The 27,419-nt window shown below is 44.3% G+C and overlaps 1 protein-coding gene across 8 annotated transcripts in view; it reads left to right on the forward strand.

Moving 5' to 3' along the window:
- htt (huntingtin) overlaps positions 1-26,875 on the forward strand; it is a 250,339-nt gene extending 223,464 nt beyond the window's left edge. For all 8 annotated transcript variants that reach the window (XM_070877815.1, XM_070877836.1, XM_070877828.1 and 5 more), the window contains 12 exons: positions 1,089-1,228; positions 1,808-1,890; positions 2,450-2,580; positions 6,022-6,151; positions 8,495-8,650; positions 11,101-11,291; positions 14,842-14,956; positions 17,357-17,570; positions 18,608-18,713; positions 21,121-21,283; positions 21,980-22,140; positions 24,580-26,875. In XM_070877815.1, the coding sequence (XP_070733916.1) occupies positions 1,089-1,228; positions 1,808-1,890; positions 2,450-2,580; positions 6,022-6,151; positions 8,495-8,650; positions 11,101-11,291; positions 14,842-14,956; positions 17,357-17,570; positions 18,608-18,713; positions 21,121-21,283; positions 21,980-22,140; positions 24,580-24,778 (1,789 nt within the window). In that variant the 3' untranslated portion in view covers positions 24,779-26,875. The remainder of the gene's footprint in view (positions 1-1,088; positions 1,229-1,807; positions 1,891-2,449; positions 2,581-6,021; positions 6,152-8,494; positions 8,651-11,100; positions 11,292-14,841; positions 14,957-17,356; positions 17,571-18,607; positions 18,714-21,120; positions 21,284-21,979; positions 22,141-24,579) is intronic.
- The last annotated feature ends 544 nt before the right edge of the window (positions 26,876-27,419 follow it).

Consider the following 27,419-nt stretch of genomic DNA (forward strand, 5'->3'; position numbering starts at 1 on the left):
ACTGATGTACCATGACACTCGGGTCTTGTTGCACCTCACCTTTTCCTAATCTGCCGCCATTCAAATAATATTCTGACATTGTGTTTTTGCCCCCAAAGTGGATAACCTCACGTTTATCCACATTATACTGCATCTGCTATGCATTTGCCCACTCACCAAACCTGTCCAAGTCACCCTGCAGCCTCTTCGCGTCCTCCTCACAGCTCTCACCGCCACCCAGCTTCGTGTCATCTGCAAACTTGGAGACAGAAGCAAAAGATAGAAAGGAGAATAGTAAAAGTGGAGGGCAGAGAAACCCAAGGCAAAAAACAAAAAGGGCCAAATTACAGCAAAATTCTAAAGGGGCAAAGTGTGTTTAAAAAGACAAGCCTGAAGGTTCTGTGCCTCAATGCGAAGAGTATTCAGAATAAGGTGGACGAATTAACTGTGCAGATAGCAGTTAACGGATAAGATGAAATTGGCATCACGGAGACATGACTCCAGGGTGACCAAGGCTGGGACCTCAACATCCAGGGGTATTCAACATTTAGGAAGGATAGACAGAGAGGAAAAGGAGGCGGGATGGCGTTGCTGGTTAAAGAGGAAATTAATGCAATAGTAAGGAGAGACATCAGCCTGGATGATGTGGAATCGGTATGGGTGGAGCTGCGGAATACCAAGGGCAGAAAACGTTAGTGGGAGTTGTGTACAGACCACCAAACAGTAGTAGTGAAGATGGGGACAGCATCAAACAAGAAATTAGGGATGCGTGCAATAAAGGTACAGCAGTTATCATGGGCAACTTTAATCTACATATTGATTGGGCAAACCAAACTGGTCGCAATGCGGTGGAGGAGGATTTCCTGCAGTGTATTAGGGATGGTTTTCTCGACCAATTTGACATCGATCCACAGTGAACGGGAAAAGCAGGTTCGTGAATCGAACAAATAGATCTTTTTGTGTGTGAGGGGATCAGCACCCATTTCCCCCTCCCCTGAAGGTTTGAACTTTGACAGGGCTTTGGATGTAATTCTTGTCGTGCCTGCAGTTATTTTCTTGATGACTCACGTTTGATGGCCGAGCTGACACTTTGATAATCCCCTTCACAGGTTCGGAAGGAAACTGAGTGTCATTCGGGGAATAGTGGAGCGTGAAATCCAGGCAATGGTATCAAAAAGGGACAACATAGCATCGCACTACCCTTATCAGGCATGGGACCCGGTACCGTCCCTCTCCCATTCAACCTCTGGTATGTTGCACTGGTGGCACTCAACCTGCCCGTTTTTAGTCCCAAGTGTTACTTGCACTAAGCTCCGTTGAAACTTCTTAACACATGGTTTTGGATCAGTTTTGAAGTATTCTTCAAACGATGTTTTCGCTCAGAACATTTATAAAATATAGATGAGGGGGGGCCCCAGGAATGAATCATCCACGCTGTATATCATGTGTCATTGGACCACGAGCATGCAATTTGATCTTTCTGCAATCCATGGAGAGAGTTGAGAGTGTAGGAGCCTGAGGGAGATCAACTGCTGGACTACATTATAATAGTGTTTCGTTAAGTTTCTTAAACAGTACAGTGCTGAGCTCAGCAATGATGTATATTTTGGAATGTTTCCCGGAATTGTGTCAAGTCAAAAGAGAGGGTTAAAATGATCAAAGAAACTCCACTTCAACCTTTTAAAAGTCTGAGGATATAGGACCAAAGATGCAGATTTTGGCTCCAGGTTTGCCATTTGTGCTTCCTCGCATTAGACAATTGATCGTAGAAACGTATTATTTATTGAATCTGTTTTTAATCACATTATTTTTTTAAAATTAAATCTAGGTATCCTGATAAGCCATGAAAAGCTTTTACTGCAGATAAACACAGAACGGGAAATGGGGAACATGGATTATAAACTGGGGCAGGTACAGTAACAAGTCTTTGATATTCGGTGTCCGCAGGATCCCCAGCAGTGGGGAATTTCACAGCCCAGCAGTGGGGAATTTCACAGCCGAGCACTGCTCTGTCCCCGCCCTTTGTCCATAATAGTGCATTTTCACAGAGGGAGGAAGGAGGTTGCTGCGTGGTGATGCGGCGCAGGGATTCTGAAATTTCCAACCCCCTCTTTTTTTTTAAACCCGCACTGCCATGCCGGCTGAGCTTGCCCAGTTTAGCAGGAACCAGGGATCAAACCTGCGGCCCGTTTAACCGCTGACTCGTGGATGGGTTGCATGAGGTTTTCAGCTCTGCTGTGATGCCCTCCTTTGCCGAATATCCGGCCAACACCGATTGACTAGGATTGTGCATGTAGAATGGAAACTGGCGCGAGGGTTGTTGCCCCTGGAATTACATTGCAGCAAGGTTGAGGACTTTCAGAAGAGAAAAGGAATAATTGGGGAGAGGTGGGGGGCAACAAACTACTTACGAAATGAAGCTCTTCAGATTTCTTGTTGAATTCACGCGGTGTTTGTCTACTATGCGCAGGTCTCCATTCATTCTGTTTGGCTGGGAAACAACATAACCCCCTTGAGAGAAGAGGAGTGGGATGAAGATGAGGAAGATGAAAGTGATGTGCCTGCTCCGTCCTCGCCTCCAACCTCGCCCATTAATTCCAGGTCAGTCCAAGGTTGGGAATCAACAAGTGATGTGTCGATTCTTGTCCCCCGTATTAGACAGTCAGTGACACTGAACCCGCTATCAGACGATTGGTCACACTGAGTCACCTCCGTACGGCTTTAGCAAAAGGGTTAGGAGTCTGTCCCATCAGCTGAGTGTGCACAGAATACAGGCAGTCTCTGCAGAGGGAAACATGGGAGAACTGAGATTACAAAGAGACTAAATATGTGCTCCAAAAGTGCAGAATGCCTTTTATTTTGGTCAGACAGATGCTCTGACATGGACAATCCCTTCACCGTCGTTGTGTCCAAACCATACTACCAGGAAATGCTCAGATACAGACTTTGTATTTGCCTGATGGGGAACGCAAACTCGCTCCGTGTAGGAACACACCCCAATTCTCCTTGGATATGTGAGTGGTGCCAGTGGACTGGAGTATTGCAAATGTTACACCCCTGCTTTTTAAAAAAAAAAAGAGCAGAGCGATAAACCAAGCAACTAGTTGCGGGTGATTCAAAACTTGAAAATGTAGTAAACAATGAGGAGGTTAGCAACAGACTTCAGGATGACATCGACAGACTGGTGAAAATGGGCAGAAGAAATTTAACACAATGAAGTGTGGTGATACGTTTTGGTCAGAAGGATGAGAAGAGGCAATAGGAGCTAAATGGTACAATTCTAAGGGGGGGGTGCAGGAACAGAGACACCTGGGGGAATATGTATACAAATCGTTGAAAGTGATCAAGTTGAAAAGGCTGTTTAAAAAAAAAAGCATAATGGATCCTTGGCTTAAAACAAGGAAGTTATGCGACTACTGGTTAGACTTCAGCTGGAGTATTGTATTCGATTCTGGGCACCCGCACTTTAGAAAGGCTGTGAAGGCCTTCGAGAGGAATTACCAGAATGGTACGAGAGACTTCAGTTATGTGGAGAGACAGGAGAAGGTAAGGAGGAGATTTGATCGAGGTGTTCAAAATCATGAATGGCTTTGATAGAGTAAATCAGGAGAAACTGTTTCCAGTGGCAGACGGGTCGGTAACCAGCGGGCCCAGATTGAAAGTGATCGGCAAAAGAACCAAAGACGACATGAGGAATATATTTTTTTACAATCAGAACATTCAAGAGCGAGTTGGATAAATACTTGGAAGGGACAAAAACGATGGGTCTATGGGAAAAGAGCAGTGGCGTGGGACTAATTAGATAGCTCCACAAAGAGCTGGCACAGACACGATGGGCCGAATGGCCTCCTTCAGTGCTGTATAATTCTATGATTCTGTAAGTTATGCATAGGTTGGCAGCTGTCAACAAGGAAGGACCCTACTCCTAGTGCATAGACAAGTAATGATAAATCTGCTAAAATTGCACAGCTTACCAACGCAGAGCACTCTGTGTTGGTTTACAGGGTTATCTGAAGTCAAGTAGAAAGGATCCCACCCTCCCAGCAGCCAAACCCTCAAGTACCAACATGCCGGGCTGGCTGTTCAATCACCTGCGCATTGGAGTACTGTGAACCTATCGGTTACTGTATTGCTATGTCTGCCACACAAGAACAGCTCTGCACTTTGGCAGAAAAAAATCCAAGAGCAAGTTATTATTTAAATGGAGAAAGATTGCAAAGTGCTGCAGTGCAGTGGGACCTGGGGGTACTTGTGCATGAAACACGAAAGGATAGTATGCAGGTACAGCAAGTGATCAGGAAGGCCAATGGAATCTTCCCCTTTATTGCAAAGGGGATGGAGTATAAAAGCAGGGAAGTCTTGCAACAGCTATATAAGGTATTGGTGAGGCCACACCTGGAATACTGCGTGCAGTTTTGCTTTCCATATTTGCGAAAGGATATACTTGCTTTGGAGGCAGTTCAGAGAAGGTTGACTAGGTTGATTCTGGGGATGAGGGGGTTGACATATGAGGAAAGGTTGAGTAGGTTGGGCCTCTACTCATTGGAATTCAGAAGAATGAGAGGTGATCTTATCGAAACATATAAGATTATGGGCGGGGGGGGGGGGGCTTGACAAGGTGGATGCAGAGAGAATGTTTCCACTGATGGGGGAGACTAGAACTAGAGGGCTTGATCTTAGAATAAGGGGCCACCCATTTAAAACTGAGATGAGAAATTTCTTCTCAGAGGGTTAGAAATCTGTGGAATTTGCTGACTCAGAGCTGTGGAAGCTGGGACATTGAATAAATTTAAGACAGAAATCGACAGTTTCTTAAATGATAAGGGGTTATGGGGAGCGGGCAGGGAAGTGGAGCTGAGTCCATGATCCGATCAGCCATGATCCGATCAGCCATGATCTTCTTGAATGGCGGAGCAGGCTCGAGGGGCTCCTATTTCTTATGTTCTTATGTTTCATTCTCCCACGGCGTGTATAGAGAACGTGGCCAAATTCTGGTTTTCAGATCAGTGACTCACGGACTCATGTTGAAGACCCACCGAGCCCAGAGACCATGAAGGCCAATCATAGCACTCCCTACTGCTGCTGGGTTCAACTGGTTCAGCATAGATCGAATATCTTCTGGTTGGAATGGCTCCGTGCCACACCACATGCTGCATATACCATATGGTGGTGGATTAACTTTTAAAAAAATGTATGCAATGAAATTTTGATGTCTCCCTGTACTTGGATAAATAATGTGCCCTGTCAGCAGCATCTGTTACCGTGTAGGTGCATGAGATCACAAGATTGGTTCGGATGACGAAAGTCCTTCAGCCCATTTGCTTTTGCTCTTAACAAATACTGAAACAAGAACTTGTATTTATAGAGCGCCTTTAACGTCGGGGCGTTTTCAAACAAAAATTAACACCAACCACATGAGATATTGGGACAGGTGAGCAGAAGCTTGGTCAAATAGGTTTTAGGGGCTGTTTTAAAAGAGGAGAGCGAGCTGGAGAAGCAGAGAGCTTTACAGAGGGAATTCCAGAGCTTGGGGCCGAGGCAGCTGAAGGCACGGCCACCAGTGGTGGGGATGCACAAGAGACCAGAATTGGAGAAGCGCAGAGATCTCTGAGGGTTGTGGGACTGGAACAGATTACAGAGATAGAGAGGGGCGAGGCCAAGGAGGGATTTGAAAACTAGCATGAGAATTTTCAAATCGAGGCGTTGCCAGACTGTGAGCCAATGTCGGTCAACGAACGCAGGGGTGATGGATGAGCGGGACTTGATGCGAGTCAGGACACGGGGCAGCAGAGTTTTGGATGAGTTCTGAATAAGCAGACAGCAGCTGACTTTCGCTATCTGAAGCACCATTCACAATGCAGCACACCCTCAGTACTGCACTGGAGCATCCCCATCAATTATGTGCACAGCCTTGAGGCAAGAGTGCTACCTACTGACCCAGAAAGATAACACGGGTGTGCTCACAGGTGGTCATCGTTCTACAGAAATGTCGTTTCTAGCCTTTTTGAACAGCTTTTAACACTTGCCGCTCTTTATTTCCAGGAAGCATCGAGCTGGGGTTGACATTCATTCCTGTTCTCAATTCCTGTTGGAACTCTACAGTCAGTGGATCCTTCCCACCAACGCTGGCAAGAAAACCCCGGTGGTCTTGGTCAGTGAGGTGGTAAGATCGGTAAGTGTCGGATCTGATTGGGAAGCGGGAATCTTCCAATGCACTGGATAATGACTGGTGTGTGTCTCCCCCGCATCCCCTTTGAAGAGCCACAAAGACCAATTGTGCCTTGAAAAAGTCCCATCATCCCAGACTGGATCCCTTGCTGATCTGTATGGCCCAGTATCTCACTGCTGTGAAGGAAAGAGCTTGCATTTATATAGCAACTCTCTCGAACTCCAGCGCTTTACAGCCAATTAAGTACTTTTTGAAGTGTAATGTAGGAACTGTGGCAACCGATTTGTACACAGCAAGCTCCCCAAACAGCAATGTAATAAATACCAGATAATCTGTTTTTAGTCATCGTAGTTGAGAAAGGGAACTGAGAATTCCCCTGCTCTTCCTCGAATAATACCGTGGAATCTTTTGCCTCCACCAGACAAGTCCTCGGTTTAACATCTCATCCGAAAGACAGCACCTCCAATGGTGCGGCACTCCTTCAGCACTGCACTGGGAGCGTCAGTGTGTGCTCGATGGAGTGGACGTTGAACCCACGTCCTTCTGAGTCAGAGGCAAGAGTGCTACCACTGAGCCACGGCTGATACCTTAATTTAAATACTATGCAGTTACCCGCAGATCCACTAGGGGAGCCTAAGATAAATCTTTGTGAGCTGTTCTTGCAAGTCAGTTAAACTAGTGTAAAGCCAAGAGGCGACGGCTTGTGCAGTATCTGGGGGCATTTTCCAATGTTAAAAAGATGTTATATATAAATTTAAGTCTGATAAATTGCTATCCAATTTTTATATATGCTTTTTAAAAATCAAAATAGATACTGGAAGCCAATACATTTTTACTCTTAAACCTTTAGTTACTTTTGAATATTTTCACATTAAGGTTCAGGGATTGCCCAATACTGCATTTTTGCCCAGCACATCCCCAGTTTTAAAATACTGCACTTACGAAGTGCTGACCTGGCAGGACAGGCAGCAGGATCTCGGGTACGCTGGGTGTAATTCCTGAGCTGTTGCAGCCAGGATTAATGCAAGACAGATGGGGTGGAGCGAGGAGATTCAGTGATAGTGGGCGGGGAAAGAAAGCAGGAATAATGAAAAAGAGCTTATGGGAGAGGAAAAAATCGCTGAAATGCATGCAAAAAATGAATCATAGAAGGTAAAACACAGAAACAGGATCATTAAATCCACACCAGTGTTATTCTCGATATGAGGCATTCTAATTGCAGTCTCCTGCACCCTTTTTCAAGTAAACTGTCTTATTCCTATTAAAAAGAATTTCTGTTTCAACAGCACAGAGGGAGAGTTCTGCACTGGACCAGCCTTTGTGGACAGAAATTTCTCCCAATCTCCCCCTCGCCAGCCAGCGGAAACGATTCATTGTTTACCCCATCTTGTTCCTTCACATTCTTGAGTTAACCTTGGCTCTTGTTGTGGGCGGGGGGGGGGGCGGGGAATAAGGTACTCTACATAACTCCAACCCCATCATCCCTGTGTGAATTTATGTTGCACATTCTCCATCCTCGCCCCTCCCTATCTCTGCAACCTCCTCCAGTCCTACAACCCTCCAAGATCTCTGCGCTCCTCCAATTCTGGCCTCTTGCGCATCCCCGAATTTAATCACTCCATCGTTGGCGGCTGTGTCTTCATCAAAATAGATACTGGAAGCCAATACATTTTTATTCTTAAACCTTTAGGCCCAAAGCTCTGAAATTCTCTCCTTAAAACCTACCTATTCGACACAGCTTTTGGATATCTGGCCTAATATCTTCTTATGTGGTTCGGTGTCAAATTTTGTATGATAACGCTCCTGTGAAATGCCTTGGGATGTTTTACTAAGTTAAAGGCACTATATAAGTGCAAGTTGTTGTTGTGGTTCATGCAGCTTCTCCAGCAAGCTTCCCCCACAAATTGTATGTGTGTTCACTTGTTGGCACTGACTTATCATATTCAGCGCGTACCCAGTTCCTGTCGAGAAATAGACTTTGCCTTCCTTTTTCTTTTTCTTGTATCAAGATTCTTTATCTCTTCTCCCAGCCCTTCTCTCTCTCTCTCTCTCTTTCTCTCTCTCTCTCTCTCTCTCTCTCTCTCTCTCTCTCTTTCCCCCCCCCCCCCCCCCACTTCTCTTTCTATCTCTTTCCTGCTATCCTCCCTTTGTATGGCTCAGTAGGAACATGCAGGCATTTGTAGTTTTTAGTTGGGTATATTCTGATGATATTCTTGCCTTTGAGTGTTGGATCTTACCCATTCAACTTGCTGTAAACTGTACAAATTTAGAATGAATAGATAAGTAATTGGCTCCCGTCAGAAAGATTTCTTTCACTGTAGTTGAAATGTGTGTTTCAATTTGCAGCTTTTGGCAGTCTCGGATTTGTTTACCGAGAGGACCCAGTTTGAGATGATGTACAGCACTCTGACGGAACTTCAGAAAATTCATCCAGCAGAAGATGAGATTCTGAATCAGTATCTGGTCCCCGCCATCTGCAAAGCGGCAGCAGTTCTGGGCATGGTAAGGAGAAGGAATCAGTTTCAGAATAAGGGCGCCGCCATTTAGGACGGTGATGAGAAATGTCTTCATTCAGAGGGTGGTGAATCTTTGGAATTCTCTACCCCAGAGGACTGTGGAGGCTCGGTCTTTGAATATATTCAAGGCCGAGATCGAAAGATTTTTGGATATTAAGGGAATCGAGGGATATGGGGAGAGTGCAGGAAAGTGGAATTGAGGTCGAAGATCAGTCATGATCTTGAATGGCGGAGCAGGCTCGAGGGGCCGAATGGCTGCCTACTGCTCCTATTTCTTGTGTTCTTGTGTTCTAAGGAATTAAAAGGCACCATGTTGATTGCTTGAGATGATAATAGAAATCTGGAAATATGTTGAAGTCTGTAGGAAATCCCATTGCTATCTCATTCCAGACCGTCTGTAGTGGAACATATCCAAACTTTGAGAACTTTTCCCTTAGGATTTCAGCTGTAACGTGCTACTTTTCATCCTCACTGTGCCCATATACATCTCCACATATATCCAACTATGCATAGTTGGGAGGTATGGAGCAAGTAAACTGACTTTTTTTTTTACCTCAAGCTCTAGTTTTACTCACATTTCCAGCTGTCCATCAATGTTAGGCCACAGCTGGAGTACTGCGTGCAGTTCTAGTCACCGCATTACAGGAAGGACGTGATTGCACTGGAGAGGGTACAGAGGAGATTTATGAGGATAGAAACATAGAAACATAGAAAATAGGTGCAGGAGTAGGCCATTCGGCCCTTCTAGCCTGCACCGCCATTCAATGAGTTCATGGCTGAACATTCAACTTCAGTACCCCATTCCTGCTTTCTCGCCATACCCCTTGATCCCCCTAGCAGTAAGGACCTCATCTAACTCCTTTTTGAATATATTTAGTGAATTGGCCTCAACAACTTTCTGTGGTAGAGAATTCCACAGGTTCACCACTCTCTGGGTGAAGAAGTTCCTCCGCATGTTGCCGGGAGTTGAGAATCTAAGCTGAGGACAGATTGGATAGGCTCGATTTGTTTTCATTGAAGCAGAGGAGACTGAGGGGAGACCTTATTGAGGTGTATAAAATTATGAGGGGCCTAGATATAGTGGATAGAAAGGGCCTATTTCCCTTAGCAGAGGGGGTCAACAACCAGGGGGCATACATTTAAAGTAATTGGTAGAAGGTTTAGAGGGGATTTGAGGGGATATTTCTTCACGCAGAGGATTGTGGGGGTCTGGAACTCCCTGCCTGAAAGGGTGGTAGAGGCAGAAACCCTCACCGCATTTAAAAAGTACTTGGATGTGCACCTGAAGTGCCGTAACCTACAGGGTTATGGATCTCGAGCTGGAAAGTGGGATTAGGCTGGATAGCCTCTTGTTGGCCGGCGCAGACACGATGGGCCGAAATGATCTCCTTCCGTGCCGTAAATTTCTATGATTCTAAGTTCTACTTGTTTGTTTCATCATCCTCTCCCAATCGACTGCAGCAACACATTTTGAGCATTAAAACTAATCTTCGTAGAGATTCAATCATGGGGTGGGTATCATCGCTCAGCCCAATCCTGTCCTTCACAGGTGTGCCATACACCTGCATGAATACGAGAAAGGAGTCCCTCAATTCTGTCTCATCCAGACACTCTGCAGCTTACATGGCTCAAGGAGGCCATGTTTCTGTGCTGTAAATTCGATGTAATTCTGTTTATAAAATACAGTGAACTTGTTTACCCGGATACGAATGTAACGGAAAACCTGCCATAACGGAATTTAAAATATTGCGAGATTCGGCAACTAAATAAAACTGAGGGGATCATTGGCGACATAACAAATACAAACAGCAGTGAACATTATTACTTTAAGCTGTGCAAACTATACATTGTACTTATCTTCTGACTGAATCATGATTAGCCACCCAGCACTCCATGGGGCGGATCTTCCAGTCTTTCACGTTCCATTTTCTGTCCCGGAGGGGTGGCAATGACGGCGGTGAGGTCTCCTGGGCGGGCGGTCAGCCTCCAGCGCCCCGCGGGGGTCTCCGACGACGGTTTTGCGGTGGCGCTGAGCAGTACCACCCGCAACAGCTGCGCCGGTGTGCAATGCCACTGGTTGCCACACCGGCCCACTTTTTGAGTCCCGCCCGACCCGTATGCCCCGCAGTGACCGCCTGTAAATACGGGCGGTCCAACCTATACCGACTGCAGAGGGGTAAGTAATGCCGTCCTAAGATAAACATCATTGTTTTTTCTTTTAATTTTTTTTGCAATTTATGTAAACTCGCCCCATCGGAAAATTTGTTTACCCGGAATTGCCGAATCCCCAAACAATCTGGGTAAACAAGAGTTTACTGTGTGTACCAACAAAAATTTAAAGATCAATGTTTGTGTATAAATATAAGAACTTTGAACCTATATGCTTAACGTCTTTGTAAGGAGTAATTTGTTGTTGCCCGTGTTTCTGTTTTCTAGGATAAGGCCATTGCGGAGCCAATAAGTCGTCTGTTGGAGACCACAATGCGGAGCACTCACATGCCGTCTCGGATAGGAGCGCTGCATGGAATCCTGTACATCCTGGAGTGTGATCTCTTAGATGAGACAGCGAAGCAACTCATTCCAACCATTAGTGATTACCTGCTGTCCAACCTGCGTGGGATAGCACAGTATGGGAGAATTCTATTCCTTTTATCCTGGCCCTTTCGGTTAGGTTACATGCAATGTTCCTTCTAATTTTAAAGGGCTGTGCGGATCCTTCAAAATGCGCGCGTTTTTTCTCTTGACAAGCCGGCTCCACAGGATCCCTGGAGCGTCGTGCAGCTTGCAGGGAACATTTGTTGTATGAGCCTTTGTTTTAGAACATTCAGGGTCCCTTAGTGAGCAGATCATGGGATTAAGAATGTTGCTTGTTGTTGATGGTGTATGATAGTGCTGTTGTTACGGAATGGTACCATTGTGGTTATGTTAAGGGACTAGCAATCCAGAGGCCTGGACAAATAATCCAGAGACGCGAGTTCAAATCCCACCATGGCAGCTGGAGAATTTAAATTCAGTTAATTAAATAAAATCTGGAATAGAAAGCTCATATCAGTAATGGTGACCGTGTAAATACCGGAATGTCATAAAAACCCATCTGGTTCACTACTGTCCTTTGGGGAAGGAAATCTGCCGTCCTTACCCGTTTGGCCTATATGTGACTCCAGACCCACAGCAATGTGGTTGACTCTTAACTTCCCTCTGACCTAGCAAGCCCCTCAGTTAAGGACAGTTAGGGATGGGCAACAAATGCTGGCCTTGCCAACAGCGCCCACAGCCCATGAATGAATTTTTAAAAATGCCTGTTTTTAGGTTATACAAAAAGGACTAAACTTCACCTTGGCTATTGAGAGAAAAACTGGTTTATGTTCAGTATTGGTTACTTTTGAAGGGAATACTCTCTGAAAATACTTTCAAGCTGTTACCTGACTGTAGCTGTCTCATAAATGTGTGTCTCTCTCATTTTGGGAAAATGATGTATAATTGTCACAAAAAAATTATATATTCCTAACGATAACAAAAAAAACCTACAGGTGCTGTAAATCTGAGCCAAAAATAAAAAATGCAAAAATAACAGTTTTAAAGAAGGATCAGCACTCGAAGTCATAACTCGTCCGTTCCCTCCACAGATGCTGCTCACCATTCTGAGTGGGACCAGCATTCTCTTTGTTTGTTTTATGACTCTTCCTCCTTTGGAACCTGACAAACACGTTTACTTTTACACTTTGTGCAGTTTTGGAGGAGAACATAGCAATTGCTGGAGATAAAAAGACCGAGATCCAACTAGTTCACCACCTAACCATCCTGGTAGCCGCACAATACAACGATAATGGAGTTGTTGACTAGTCACAGAAATCTAGACTTCGAGGACATAGACAGGCTGGTGGAATGGGCGGACACGTGGCAAATTAAATTTAACGCAGGAAAGTGCCTTATGATACATTTTGGTAGGAAGAACGAGGAGAGGCGATATGAACTAAAGGGTACAATTCTAAAGAGAGTGCATGAACAGAGAGACCTGGAGGGGCGGGTATATGTGCACAAATCATTGAAGGTGACGGGGCAGGTTGAGAAAGTGGTTTAAAAAGCTTACGGGATCCTGGGCTTCATAAATAAAGGCATGAAGTACAAAAGCGAGGAAGTTATGATGAACCTTTATAAAACACTGGTTCGGCATTAACTGAAGTGTATTGTGTCCAATTCTGGGCACTGCATTTTAAGGAAGGATGTGAAGGCCTTAGAGAGGGTGCAGAAAAGATTTACAAGAATGGTTCCAGGGATGAGGGACTTCAGTTCCATGGATAGACTGGAGAAGCTGGGGTTTTTCTCAGTGGAGCAGAGAAGGTTGAGAGGAGATTTGATCGAGGTGTTCAAAATCATGAGGGGTCTGGACAGAGTAGAGAAACCGTTCCCATTGGCAGAAGGTTCGAGAACCAGAGGACACAGATTTAAGGTGATTGGCAGAAGAACCAAAGGTGACATGAGGAAAAACCTTTTTATGCAGCGAGTGGTTAGGATCTGGAATGCACTGCCTGAAAGGGTGGTGGAGGCAGATTCAGTCGTGGCTTTCAAAAGGGAATTGGATAAGTACCTAAAGGAAAAATATTTGCAGGGCCACGGGGAAAGGGCGGGGGAGTGGGACTGGCTGAAATGCTCTTGCAGAGAGCCAGCATGGGCTCAAAGAGCTAAATGACCACCTCCTGTGCTGTAACTATTCTGTGCTAGATATTAGGACAGATGACCAATCTCTTATACATGAGTTTACAACAGACCCAGACATGAGGCGAGGAAAACTCCAGTGGTGAAGAGCTTTGAGCACCATAGGTCCAAAGTCACCTGTTCCTCCCACTCGCTACACTCACCACATGCTATGTCCCAAATTATTTATTAACCAGCATTGTCTTTTTTATTACTTTTTCATAAAAGTGACAATCACCTTAACTTTCAGATTTTGCACAGTTTGAGGTGAAGCAAACTATATTCACAGGAAGTCTGAGCACGCACTGCCGCACCAAAAAGAGAAAACTTGCATGTATATAGCACCTATAACGACTTCAGGACATCCCAAAATGCTTTACAGCCAAGTGCTTTATAGCCAATGAACTACTCCAGACCACTGGGATAACTCCCCTGCTCTTCTTTGAATAGTGCCATGGGATCCTTTACATCTACCTTAGAGAGCAAACAGGGTCTCGGTTTAACGTCTCATCTGAAAGACAGCACCTCCGACAGTGCAGCATTCCTTCAGTACTGCACTGAAATGTCAGCCAAGATTTTGAGTTGGGTCTCTGGAGTGGGACTTGAACTCTCAACCTTCTGACATGAGGCGGGTGTGCTACCCACTGAGCCCGGGTACCAGCTCCCAGCCTGATGCCCGAGTACGCCTCCAGCCTGCCGTTGTTTTATTCTCCCCAAAACCTCCAAGGGAATGCAGCAAGATTTTTTCAAGAAGTCTGAAAGTTTGGTGTTTGGGTTTGTCATTTTTATCCTTTTCAAAGTAGGAAAATTTAATGCTATTTTTGCAAAAGGGGAATATGTAGGATTATAGTGTTCAAACTTAATCTCGAACCTTTCCTCAGTTACCATTACATGTAGTGTGTAATTTGCAGCGATGATGTCTTGTGCTAGTGTAACAGCCGTAAATAATATAGAGGAAGATCTTGCATTTCTATAGCGCCTTTCACGACTTCAGGATGTCCCAAGCGCTTTACAGCCAATGAAATACAATATGTTCTATGTCCGGAGCTATGGTAGAATCAAGCCAGTGTCCTGTCTCATATTTAGTGTATTGGTACAAACTAGCTCCACTTGAGCCAACACATTGCTGTTGATCAGTATAGTCTGTGTGCTGCTGTAAATTAATTGCCTCGATTATCGCCCATTACTACGCTCAAGTCACAGGTGTGTCACCCAAGTGTCAGAACAGGTCAAAAAATCCAAGACAAAACCCAAGTTTGGGAACAGGCAAAATCTATATTTACTCTGATTTATGTTCTTCACAGCTCAGTGCACAAGAATTTCATATGTTTTCCAAGTGACATTTGTGACCAAGGAGGGGTGGAAGAATACTACATTATTGTAGAGAATCATATGTTGTGTGTAAAATGACCTGTGTGTTGATGGCAACAGAGCACTTTGTTACATGCTGTGCCAATGACCAATTGTTTTATTCCCCTGCAGCTGTGTCAATATCCACAACCAACAACACGTGTTGGTGATGTGTGCAACGGCCTTTTACCTGATCGAGAACTATCCAATCGATGTGGGCCATGAATTTACTGCCGGCATCATTCAGGTATTGCTTACTTGTATCACTAGAAGTTGAGACGCAGGTTAATAAGGCCATAAAAAAGCAAACCAAGCACTGGGGTTCATTTCTGCAGGGATAGAACTGAAAAGCAGGGAAGTTACAATAAACTTGTACAGAACCTTGGTCAGACCACACTGCACAGTTCTGGTCTCCATATTGTAAAAAAAAAAGGATATAGAGGCATTGGAGAAGGTGCAAAAAGGATTCACGAGGATGATACAAGAACTGAGAGTTTATAACTATCGGGGAAGACTGAACAGGCTGGGGCTCTTTTCTCTGGAAAAGAGTGGATTGGGGTAACCTGATGGAGGTCTTTAAGATAAAGACGGGGTTTGAAAGAGTAGATGCCGAAAAAATGTTTCCACTTCTGGGGGAAGTCCAAAACTAGGGGCCACATATATATATATATATATATATATTATATATATAGGTAATGAATCTAATTGGGAATTCAGGAGAAACCACTTTGCACAAAGACTGGTTAGAATGTGGAACTCGCTACCACAGGGAGTGGTTGAGGCGAATAGCATAGATACATTTAAGGGAAAGTTAGATAAACACATAAGGAAGAAAGGAATTGAAGGGATGCTGATATGGTGAGATGTAGAGGGTGGGAGGAGGTTGGCATGGAGCATAAATGCCGGCAGGGATCAGTTGGGCCGACTGGCCTATTTCGGTGCTATAGAATCAATGTAACATAAGAAATAGGACCAGGAGTAGGCGATACGGCCCCTCGAGCCTGCTCCGCCATTTAATACGATCATGGCTGATCCGATCATGGACTCGAGTCCACTTCCCTGCCCGCTCCCCATAACCCCTTAATCCCTTATTGATTAAGAAACTGTCTATCTCTGTCTTAAATTTATTCAATGTCCCGGCTTCCACAGCTCTCTGAGGCAGCGAATTCCACAGATTTACAACCCTCTGAGAAAAAATTCTTCCTCCATCTCAGTTTTAAATAGGCGTCCCCTTATTCTAAGATCATGCCTCCTAGTTCTAGTCTCCCTCATCAGTGGAAACATCATCTCTGCATCCACCTTGTCAAGCCCCCTCATAATCTTATACGTTTCGATAAGATCACCTCTCAATCTTCTGAATTTCAATCAGTAGAGGCCCAACCTCCTCAACCAATAACATATTGCTTATGTATAAAGGTGACAGTTCTGTATCTGGGAAACCAGCAAAGAAACTTGCCCCACAGGAACCTCCTCCCAACTTACTTCATCTCACCCTATCAACATATCCTTCTATTCCTTTGTTCCTCATGTGCTTATCTAGCTTCCCCTTAAATACATTTTTAAAAATTTGTTCTAAGATGTGGGCGTCGCTGGCAAGGTCAGCATTTATTGCCCTTTTGAAGGTGGTGGTGAGCTGCCTTCTTGAACCGCTGCAGTCCGTGTGGTGAAGGTGCTCCCACGGTGCTGTTAGGGAGGGAGTTCCAGGATTTTGACCCAGCGACGATGAAGGAACGGCGATATATTTCCAAGTCAGGATGGTGTGTGACTTGGAGGGGAACTTGCAGGTGATGGTGTTCCCATGTGCCTGCTGCCCTTGTTCTTCTAGGTGGTAGAGGTCGTGGGTTTGGGAGATGCTGTTGAAGAAGCCTTGGCGAGTTGCTGCAGTGCATCTTGCAGATGGTACACATCGCAGCCACAGTGCGCCGGTGGTGGAAGGAGTGAATGTTGAAGGTGTTGGATGGGGTGCCTATCAAGCGGGCTGCTTTGTCCTGGATGGTGTCGAACTTCTTGAGTGTTGGAGCTTCCCTCGTGCAGGAAAGTGGAGAGCATTCCATCACGCTCCTGACTTGTGTCTTGTAGATAGTGAAAAGGCTTTGGAGAGTCAGGAGGTGAGACACTTGCCGCAGAATACCTAGCCTCTGACCCGCTCTTGTTGCCACAGTATTTGTGACTGGTCCAGTTAAGTTTTTGGTCAATGGTGATCCCTAGGATGTTGATGGTGGGGAATTCAGCGATGGTAATGACATTGAATGTCATGGGGAGGTGGTTAGACTTTCTCTTATTGGAGATAGTCATTGCCTGGCACTTAAGTGGCCTGAATGTCATTCAGGTCTTGCTGCATGTGGGAATGGACTGCTCCATTATTTGAGGAGTTGCGAATGAACCCACAACCTTCCGACTGAGAGGTGCGAGTGCTCTCCACTTTGAAATAGATACGGTTGCATTGTCATAGCTTGGTCAAAGATTAGTTGCAAGGACACTTGATTTTTGCCCTCCCTACTAATTACTTCCAAACTTCTCGAGGACATAGTGAAACAAGCACGTCCATTTGAAGCTTTTGTCTGTAGCCCATCGAGAATAGCCCGTGTTGTCAGTGTGTTGCGCGAGGTGTGCAGTTTCCGTGTAACTAGCTGTTTCTGATTTTTAGATGTGTGGAGTGATGATTTCTGGCAGCGAGGAATCCACACCTTCCATAATCTACCACTGCGTGCTGCGTGGAATGGAGCGACTTCTTCTCTCCGAGCAGCTTTCGCGTTTGGACGGAGAGGCCCTGGTGAAACTCAGCGTGGATCGGTTGAATATGCACAGTCCTCACCGAGCCATGGCTGCCCTGGGACTGATGCTAACCTGCATGTATACAGGTACTGTGGTGATGTGTCGATGTCCCATGAGAGCGCACCTCTCTACTTGCTGCAAGATAAAAGCTTGACCAATAATCTTGAACTAGTAAAGTTCCATAGATTAAGTTCTTGTTTTCTTGAAGAAGCAATGTATTTTTATATTCTGAAGGGGAAAGGTGGTTTCTATTAACGCTCTTAATTGGGGTGTGGTAGGGTAGTGATTATAGTATTGGACTAGAGGTCGTGAGATCAAATCCCAGAGAGATTAGAGAAGCTGGGATGGTTCTCCTTAGAGCAGAGAAGGTTAAGGGGTGGTTTAATAGAAGTTTCAAAATCACAAGGGATTTTGATAGAGTACATAGGAAGAAACTCTTTCCACTGACAGGGAGGATCAGTAACCGGAGGACACAGATTTAAGGTAATTGGCAAAAAATGTACACGGCGAGTTGTTGTGACCGGGAATACGCTGTCTGAAAAGGTAGTGAAAGCAGATTCAATAGTAACTTTCAAAAGGGAATTGAATAAATACTTGAAAATGAAACAAATTTGCAGGGCTATGAGGAAAGAGCGAGGGAGTGGGACTAATCGGATAGGTCCATCAAAGAGCTGGCACAGACACAACGGGCCAAATGGCCTCCTCCTGTGCTGTTAAATTCTGAGATTCTATATTATGAAACATTAAATTGTGAAACTGATTATTTTGTGGGCTTTTGAAAGCTGCCAGAATGGTGTAAAAACCCATCTGGGAAGGGAAGCTTCTACTCTAGCACAGTCTGACCTGCACGAGACTCCAGTCCCACACTCCGTGACTAACTCTTCGCGCCCCAGGAAGCTGTAAAAACAATCACTGAAAAAACACCCAGCAGCTCGGATGGGCAATCCGACAACCCGCCTCATCAGCATCCCCAGAATAAATAAATACATCTTCAGATTTGGTTAGGTTTTTTTTTGTAAAAAGAAAATCCAGAATAAAATGTGATACAAGTAGTGCAAATGTCCCAAAACACAGAGATGTGTGCATAATTTCTGTAACTCTGAATTATTTGTGTTGTGAACAGGCAAAGAAAAGAGCAGCCCTGGTCGGAGTTCAGAAGCTGACACCACGGCTCCAGACAGCGAGTCCGTTATCGTGGCGATGGAGCGGGTTTCCGTTCTCTTTGACAGGTGGGATTTTTGTGCCAGTTGGTTTGCAGAGAAGTTTAACTGTTGAAGTCTCCACCTGCAAGTACCAAGCCTACGACCACCCCCCTGCTCTACTGGCTCAGAGTTACTGCTCCTTTGCTCTATTGAGGCTTACCTTTCTGTCAATAACCCCCCAGGATGCTGCTTCAGCTTGCTATCCCCCTCTCCTCCTTTCACAGTCTCTTGCAACCTATCTCTCTGAGACTGTTGAGTATTGGGAAGTCCGAAGCCATTTTCTTCAGTTTCCACCATGAATTCTGTTCCCTGGCCAACAACTCCATCCCTCTCCCTGACCACTGTCTGAGGCTGAACCAGACTGTTCACAACTTTGACGCCTATTTGAGCTGAGCTTCCGTCTCCATATCGTCTTTATTGGCAAAAGAAACAGAGCCGACATGAGGAAACATTTTTTTATGCAGCGAGTTTTGATAATGTGGAACTCACTGCCTGAAAAGGTGGTGGAAGCAGATTCAATAATAACATTCAAAAGACAATTGGCTAAATACTTGAAGGGAGAAAAAATACAGTGCTATAGGGAAAGAGCCAGGGAGAGGGACTAATTGGATAGCTCGTTCAAAGAGCCGGCACAAGCATGATGGGCCGAATGGCCTCAATCTGTGCTGTATTATACTATCTTCCAAGACCGCATACTTCCACCACCGTAACATCGCCCATGCCGCGACTCATCTGCTGAAACACTCGACTATTCTAATGCTCTCCTGGCCAGCCTCCCACCTTGCACCTTCTGTAAACTTGAGCTCATCCTAAACTCTGCTGCCCATATTCTAACTTTAAGTCTTGTTCACCCAGCACCTCTGTGCTTGCAGACCTACATTGGTTCTTGGTCCAGTAACACCTCGATTTTAAAATTGTTTTCAAATCCCTCCATGGCCTCACCACCCTATCTTTGTAAACTCCTCTAGCCCTGCAACCCTCTGAGATATTTGCGCTCCTCCAATTGTGGCTTCTTGCGTATCCCTGATTTTCATCGCTCCACTATTGCCGGCCCTGTCTTCTGCTGCCTAAGGCCCAAGCTCTGGAATTTGCTTGTTGTTGTTTCAAGTTGAAGTGGGTGATTGATAAAAGGCTACAGACCCATGATTTATAGCTGGTTTTAAACAGTTTCTGTAAAGTGACCATCGGTTGTGGAATGAATCAGCTCTGTCTGCCGCCCTCGGTATTCTCTTCTTTGCACTTCTTTCTAAACACTATTGTAGGGGCTTTTTGGAATTTAACCTGGAGCTTTTTGGTATGGGATACAATGAGATTTGAGTAGCTCAGCTGAGTAAACATGTCATGCCATGTATAACTGCTGGGTGTCTGCAGTGCAGAGCTTGCCATTGAACAGTGGACAACATAGAAGGGCTCTCTGGACTGAATGGAGCATTCATCAAGGGAAAATAAATAGAGGCATTCTGTCAGGGGCTGAGACTCTTTCATAGTGGGAATGGTGACTCTTCATGGACTGTAACATTCGGTACCAAAATCAATGAATGTGAAAAGTATACGGTAGAAGTATGAAGACTTGTTCTGTGAATTTTCTGCTTACAATTAACTTTAGAAATAGACACAAGTCATTTTATGATGATAGAAACAAACTACTATTCAGAAGGGTGTTCAGTACTTATGGGGATAAAGTCCGAAAGTAAGTGTTCAAATGCTTTTGTTTAAGAAGTGCTATTTCTGAATTCTGCTGTGCACAAATGAATGGCAATAATCCAGTCTTGTACGTACCAAGTAATTTTGCACCTTCTCACCTGTGTATCAACTCTGGCATAGCCCAGGCAAGTTGCAGCAAATGGCAGTGTTTTTTTTAATAACTGTACTGTATCCTTTTGAAGTCAATTTTTTACTGTTTAAAAATTATGTTTAAAAACAACTCCTCAAGTTCTCCTGACGGCTCAGTGGGTAATTGTAACCCAGGGAATGTCACACTGAGCAGTTTGGTCTGTGATCTGTGCTGAGTTGCTGGAGTGGTGGTGAGTATAAACTGGATTTGATATCCCTGGGCAGTGGATGTGTGTGGCATCGGGTGAGCAGAGCGACTGAGTTTGGCTGTGACGGCGCTCGCACCTGCTAATGCTCTGTGGAGCCTCGGACCTGAAGAAATGGGAATTTGGGTGGGGGACCAGAGTGTGCCCAGTGTCCTCGAACTGAAGACCAACATGAATCAAAATAGTGCATTTTTTTAAAGTTCTACCTGCTAATTCAGGAACAAATGTGCCCATTTTATTTGTGGTGTCGCTGAATTTAAGACATTATTAAGACACTGAATATTTAGCTGGCAGAACTTTTAAGAAAAAGGGTTAATTTTTTGTGTGGGTTAGTCTAAGTTGTTTGTCAGCTTTTCAAAGATGAATGAGTCTGTTTCTCTGTCTCTGTTGGTTAGAATCAGGAGGGGCTTCCCTTGTGAGGCACGGGTGGTGGCACGGATCCTTCCACAGTTCCTTGACGACTTCTTCCCACCTCAAGACGTGATGAACAAAGTTATTGGGGAATTTATTTCCAATCAGCAGCCCTACCCACAATTTATGGCCACAGTCGTTTACAAGGTATTCGGATTTCTCCTATTGCGCAGAAACAGGCTATTCGGCCCAACTATCCAGTGTGTGTTCTCCAAACGAGCCTCCTGCCACCCTACTTCATCTCGCCCCATCAGCATAATCTTCTATTCCTTTCTCCCTCATGTACCTGTCTAGCTTCCTCTTAAGAGTTGATTTCTCGGTGACTAACGAGGCTTCCGCAGAGGAGCGCATCGTAAAATAAATGTGTGTAACTTGTTGAATCCTGAAATCTAGACCATGCTTATGAGAATTGTACAGTTTTTCTTGCAAATGAAGTCCCCTAACGTAGGTAATCGTGTGATCGTTCCCAGTATTTTTAACTAATACATTGTTCGCTGCCCCGCGCTCTGGTTTCACAGGGCTACAAGTTCTGCTTTGGAGTAAAAGGACGGGTGGACCAGACATGTTGCTCAGCCTCTGACTTGCAACGGGTGGATGAGTGGCCTGGTTACTGACTCAACTTTAATTTTCTCTCTCTCTCCCCCGCTCCCCAAAAATAAACCTGGCCTTGGCTCAGCGTGACGCCTCGCAGCGCCACTGAGATAGGGAACTCGGTGAGGTAGTTGAGTCAAGACTGCTCGCACGTGCTCCGCGGTGCTACACATTGGGCTTTCTTGAAGAATGGAATTGTTTAGCAATTGTATCCAGGTTACAGAGAGGCTCTGTGTGTTCTTTTCTTTGCAGGTGTTTCAGACTTTGCATAACACTGGACAATCTTCCATGGTGCGGGACTGGGTAATGTTGTCGCTGTCAAACTTCACGCAGAGAACACCAATAGCGATGGCGATGTGGAGCCTCTCATGTTTCTTCGTCAGTGCTTCAACCAGCGCATGGATCTCGGCTCTGTATCCTTGCTAATTGTTGCTGTACTTAAAAGAGCACAGAGGCTAGAACTGAATGTTGCGCCAGATTGTAATTGAGCCAAACCATTATGCCGCGTGCCAGCTCCAAGATCTGCCATTATCTGCATCCAGCCAAGGGCACAGACAATGGAGTGTTTGAGATGGGCAACAGTAGTTTAGTGATTTGCTTGGCTTTATGTTTGACTGTAATTGTCATACAGTGCAGTGCGCAGATTAATAGATTTTTTTTTAAATAACATCGCAAGAATCACGACTCCATCACTTCTACATTACAACAGTGATGACACTTCAAAAGTAGTTCGTTGGCTGTAAATCGTTTTGGGACATCCTGAGGTTATATAACTGCAGATCTTTTTTCTAACTTTGAATCATTTACTAAAGGCTGAGCTTGTTTATTGTATGCCAACTAAACAGATCAAATAAAGGATTAAAGAGGAATTTCTTTATACCGAGAGTGACGTGAATGTGGAACTCGCTGCCATGTGGATTGTCACATTTAAGGGGAAACTTGGTGCATACTTAAGGGAGAAGGGGATAGAGGAATAAGGAGGGAGGGTGTGCTCCAGTGGGATTTGAACCCACAGCCCTCTGACTCAGAAGCAAGTGTGCTACTACTGAGCTAAGGCTTACACCCTGTAAGTGGTCCTTGGAATAGGAGGTGGCATAGACCAGTTGGGCCAAACGGCTTGATTCTGTGCTGTAGATTCCATATAATTCTAAGCTTCAAGAGGTTCACAACAGTACACCTGGGTGACGTCCTCTCCCTTCTGGAGAGGGCACAGCTGAGATCCCCTGGATAATGGACATGAACTCATGTTCCAGCATCTTTGTTAAACCGTGTGGAACAAGGTAGAAAATGCAAGTACAAGTTTGCCCTATAGTTTGTTAATTACAAAATTACAGCAATAAACGTGCACAGGTTCACTTTAAAAATTGTTTTAAAAAATAAAACCCCTACATGACCACAAATTAGCACTTTTTGAACATAGAAACATAGAAAATAGGTGCAGGAGTAGGCCATTCGGCCCTTCGAGCCTGCACCATCATTCAATAAGATCATGGCTGATCAAACCCATTTATTTCGTAAAACTTGAAACAAAGCACTGGCATTTATATAGTGTATTTCACAACCTCAGGGCATCCCAAAATGCTTTGCAGCCAATGCAGTACTTTTTGAAGTGTAGTCACTGTTGTCATCATAGGTGGTCCCTCAAAGCGAGGATAACTTGCTTCCACGCCAAAAAGGGATGAGTTCAAGGGTGTTTCAATGAAGGACTGAATATTCCGATCCCGAACTACATGTTGAAGGATGGAAGATGCCTGTGCGTGGATTTTTTTAACGTGTGGTGGCCGTTGCACACCAGCCACCACATGGGCTTGACAGAGCTAGGTCTTGGTCCAGTGGCAAGGGTTAACCAAGACGACTGGAGACCAGCTCTGCTGCACGGACCTAGTGTGCGCACATGTTGCAGTGTGGGCTGGACCGTGCTGCCCCGCGGCCCTCACATCTTCTGGGCTCCGAACTCACGCCTCTCCTGGGCCCCGATCACGCCACTCAACAGTCTCTCCTGTTCCTGCACCCCAACCTTGCCGCTCCTGCTGTACCTGCCCACGCTCCAATCAGCGACCTGGATCTCTTTGACGTCCAGTCCACTCGCCCTCTTCACAGCTGTCGCTCTCCGGCACGCGCTGTACCTTGAAGTGGTATGTTCCTTTGAAGGCCCCGACCTGCTGATGGTCCTTGCAGGTCGGGCCGAGACACCGAATGCCGGGTCGGGCTGCACGCTGCTCCTTATAATGTAGGAAACACAGCAGCCAGTTTGCTCACAGCAAGCTTTTACAAACAGTAATGTGATAATGATCAGATGATCTGTTTTAATGTTGATTGAGGGATAAATATCGGCCAGGGCTCTAGAGAGAACACCCCTACTCTTCAAAATAGTGCCATGGGATCTTTTCCATCCACCTGAGAGGGAAGAAGGGGCCTCGGGTTAGTGTCTCATCCAAGAAACGGCACCTCAGACAGTGCAGTGGAAGCTCCTTCAGCACTGCACTGGGAGTGTCAGCCTGGATTTTTGTGCTCCAGTCTCTGGAGTGGGACTTGAACCCACGACCCTCTTGACTCCGAGGCGAGTGTGCTACCCACCGAGGTAAGGCTTACGCCCTGTATTAATTCTCTCAGCATTTGAATTCTGGAGATTATAGCACCTAAAATATAATGAGAGACTGAGCGAATGTTTTGTGAAATATAAAGGTAGAGATTAAAGGAAAGCAGTGTGCTGCTGCTTGAGCTTGTATTTAGAATTGTTATTGGCTTGATGCAGGTTAGTTGGGAAGGAAACTGGTCTAAATCAAACCCGACCATTATAGAACAGATCGCAGCACAGTTATAGCACAATTATTTCTTAACAGCACGTCCAGCCTTCCCCACATTATCAGCCGAATGGGTAAGTCTGAACAAGTAGATGTAAACCTCTTCTGCTTGCTGGCCATGGACTTCTACAGGAAGCAGATTGATGAGGAGCTGGATCGACGTGCCTTCCAGTCGGTCTTCGAAATGGTGGCGACTCCTGGCAGTCCGTATCATCAGCTCTTGACCTGCTTACGAAGCGTTCACTAGGTTGCACAGTTCTGATTTGCAGTGTCCGGGGACTTGGCATGTGGAGAGGACTTCTTAAACACAATGGCATACACAGTGGGCAGGATGCAAGAATCCCTTTGCAGCAATCTCAGTATTCTCGAGTCTCACTCCCAGCATGTTCCTTCCAAATGTTCCGACTCTTCAGTTACTTGTTGTAATGTGGTTGTATGTCTAATTTAGTGCATATAATCACAAAACGTTAATCTTCTCAGGATGTAAGATGTGGTAATATCAGTAAAACTTGTCTTTTAACCGAAGATTTATATATCATGTAAAGTATGTACAATTGTAAAACCTGTGATGCATGAACTTATCTCATAATTTGCAATGAACAAAACCACTATGTTGAATGTCTTCTATGTCTGTCTGTCCTTGGCAGTGGATGGAGTCTGAGTGCAGTTTAAAAACAGGTGTGACTGGTGTACGAGTGAATATTTATTTTGATTTGGTGCGGGCCCATAATGCAGCATTGAGTTCACAATTTCCATCAAACGGCATTTGATTTCTTAATGAAATAGTGTGTCTATGTACTATACAAAGAAAAATATATTTATTATTAGCTGTGAAGTTAAAGACATATGATCTGGTATTCAGGTCATATTTGAGAAAGGGCAAAATGAAACCAATTCTATCAAGATGACATTTAGTGGAAAATGAGATTTAGTAATGTGGGTTTGATATGAGGTTAAACATTACAGCAAGTCAGAGTTTATAAATAATCATCTCAACACAAGAGTCTGTGTTCAAATTAGTCAACGTGTTTTCTATGTCTAATTTTCCTAACGTGTCCAAAATATATCTGTTTGTCATTTGTGTGGCTAAATTGTTTCACAATGAGATCAGATTAGAATAACAAACCCTATGATGGACTATTATAGCAATCCACACATACAATGTTAACAAACTGAGCTTGAGCTGTTTTAGTGAAGGCTTAATTAGTTTTTTTTCCAAATCAGAGATTTGAAGTGCAGTTGAACATATAAAATAGCAAGAAGATCCTAGACTAATCATGCATTTATTGATTTAAATCATTACTTGACAATATAATTCCATTTTTGGAGTTTAGAGACAGAATCAACTTTAGAAACGCTTCAACAAAGCAATAATCTTGTTTTTTATAGGGTTTGTAGTCTTGTTGCGATCCACATCAGGCATTCTCGTGTTTTGTTAAGGTGAATGTGTGTGTGTGAATACATCTCCATTATTTCTTCGTGTCTAATACTGGGACAGACACTTGCTTGGTTGCACATGTTAATGAGAACATTGAATGAAATGGCAGGGCCACCAGGTTCATTGAAGTCTGATGCAGTTAACCTACTCCTTGGAGTGGCGGGGGCGCGGGCAGGGAAGGGGAAGGGAACTTGAATTTTCATTGCCGTTTCCAAATTTAGCGCTGTACAACCTTGTGCTTCTGTCATGTTCTGGCAATGCGATTTAAATATTGCCAACAACAGTATCTAACAAACTTAAACTTAGACTTAGCCAGTAGGATAAGTACTTGCCAGTACACAGTGGAGATTTACTCATGGTATATATTGTGACAAATTTCTGCCACTGAGTGTCACACAGTTGCTGTGTCCCATGTTAGACTGTGTGTCTATTTTTTATATATATATATATATTATATCTAATATATATATATAGCTGAGCAGACTGTCAATAGTAATACAGGTACGGTGGAGCTGCATCTAAATTCCACAGAGACTCTTGATCTGACAATGTTTATACAATGGCTATGACAGACACTTGGCTAGAGCCCTTGTATTAAGTGTTTGTCCTCATAGTACCCATTAAAACATAACTGAAATGTTGCATTTTAATTCTAAATGACTTAATTTGCACTTTGAAAAATAAAAGGACTTACTGAAACGTGGTACCTGTAATCTGTGACCTTTTTATATTCTGAACTGAGAAAGGGACAAATGATTTTTTGTGCACTGTGTCTCATTTAAAAGTTAAAGCACGGTTTGTTTTACTGACAGCTCCTGTGTTAGCCATTTTAATTTTTAAAAGCATTTTGTAGGATCAATAATGCACTAAAACATCATCTATGAATATATTATGAGAAGATAGACTGTAGACTATAAATAATATGTAAAATAAAACTATATATACCAGATTCCTGCACAATGCTTGTACATTAAATTAGTGATTGCATGTTTTACAAGTTGTTGAGAAGGGAAGGAAAAACAGCACTTCCATTTGATCTTATTACCTGTTTACAAATGCTTTCATTCCTGTGACACAAAACAGTATACTATTGGTTCTGTGAGAAGCACACCTGATTGCACACTTTACCCATGTACTATCAATTGCACGCTCATCTTGTACAAAACCCACGACATTCAAAACTTAAACCAATTGGAATTATTTTTTGGCACATCTGGGCAAAATGCGATGAGATATCTGTCAAATAGTTATAAAGAAATTCTGAATGGACATTCATAATGCCCAACAGTGACCGTTGCAAGATTGTTTTATTGCCAAAAATATAGATTCCCTGGAAAAGAAAAGGCTGAGGAGTGACCTGATAGAGGTCGCTAAAATTATGAAGAGGTTTGATAGAATAGACATAGAGCAGATGTTTCCACTTGTGGGCGGAGTCCAAAACTAGGGGCCA

Source organism: Pristiophorus japonicus, chromosome 1 (assembly GCF_044704955.1).
Source record: "Pristiophorus japonicus isolate sPriJap1 chromosome 1, sPriJap1.hap1, whole genome shotgun sequence".
Taxonomy (NCBI): domain Eukaryota; kingdom Metazoa; phylum Chordata; class Chondrichthyes; family Pristiophoridae; genus Pristiophorus; species Pristiophorus japonicus.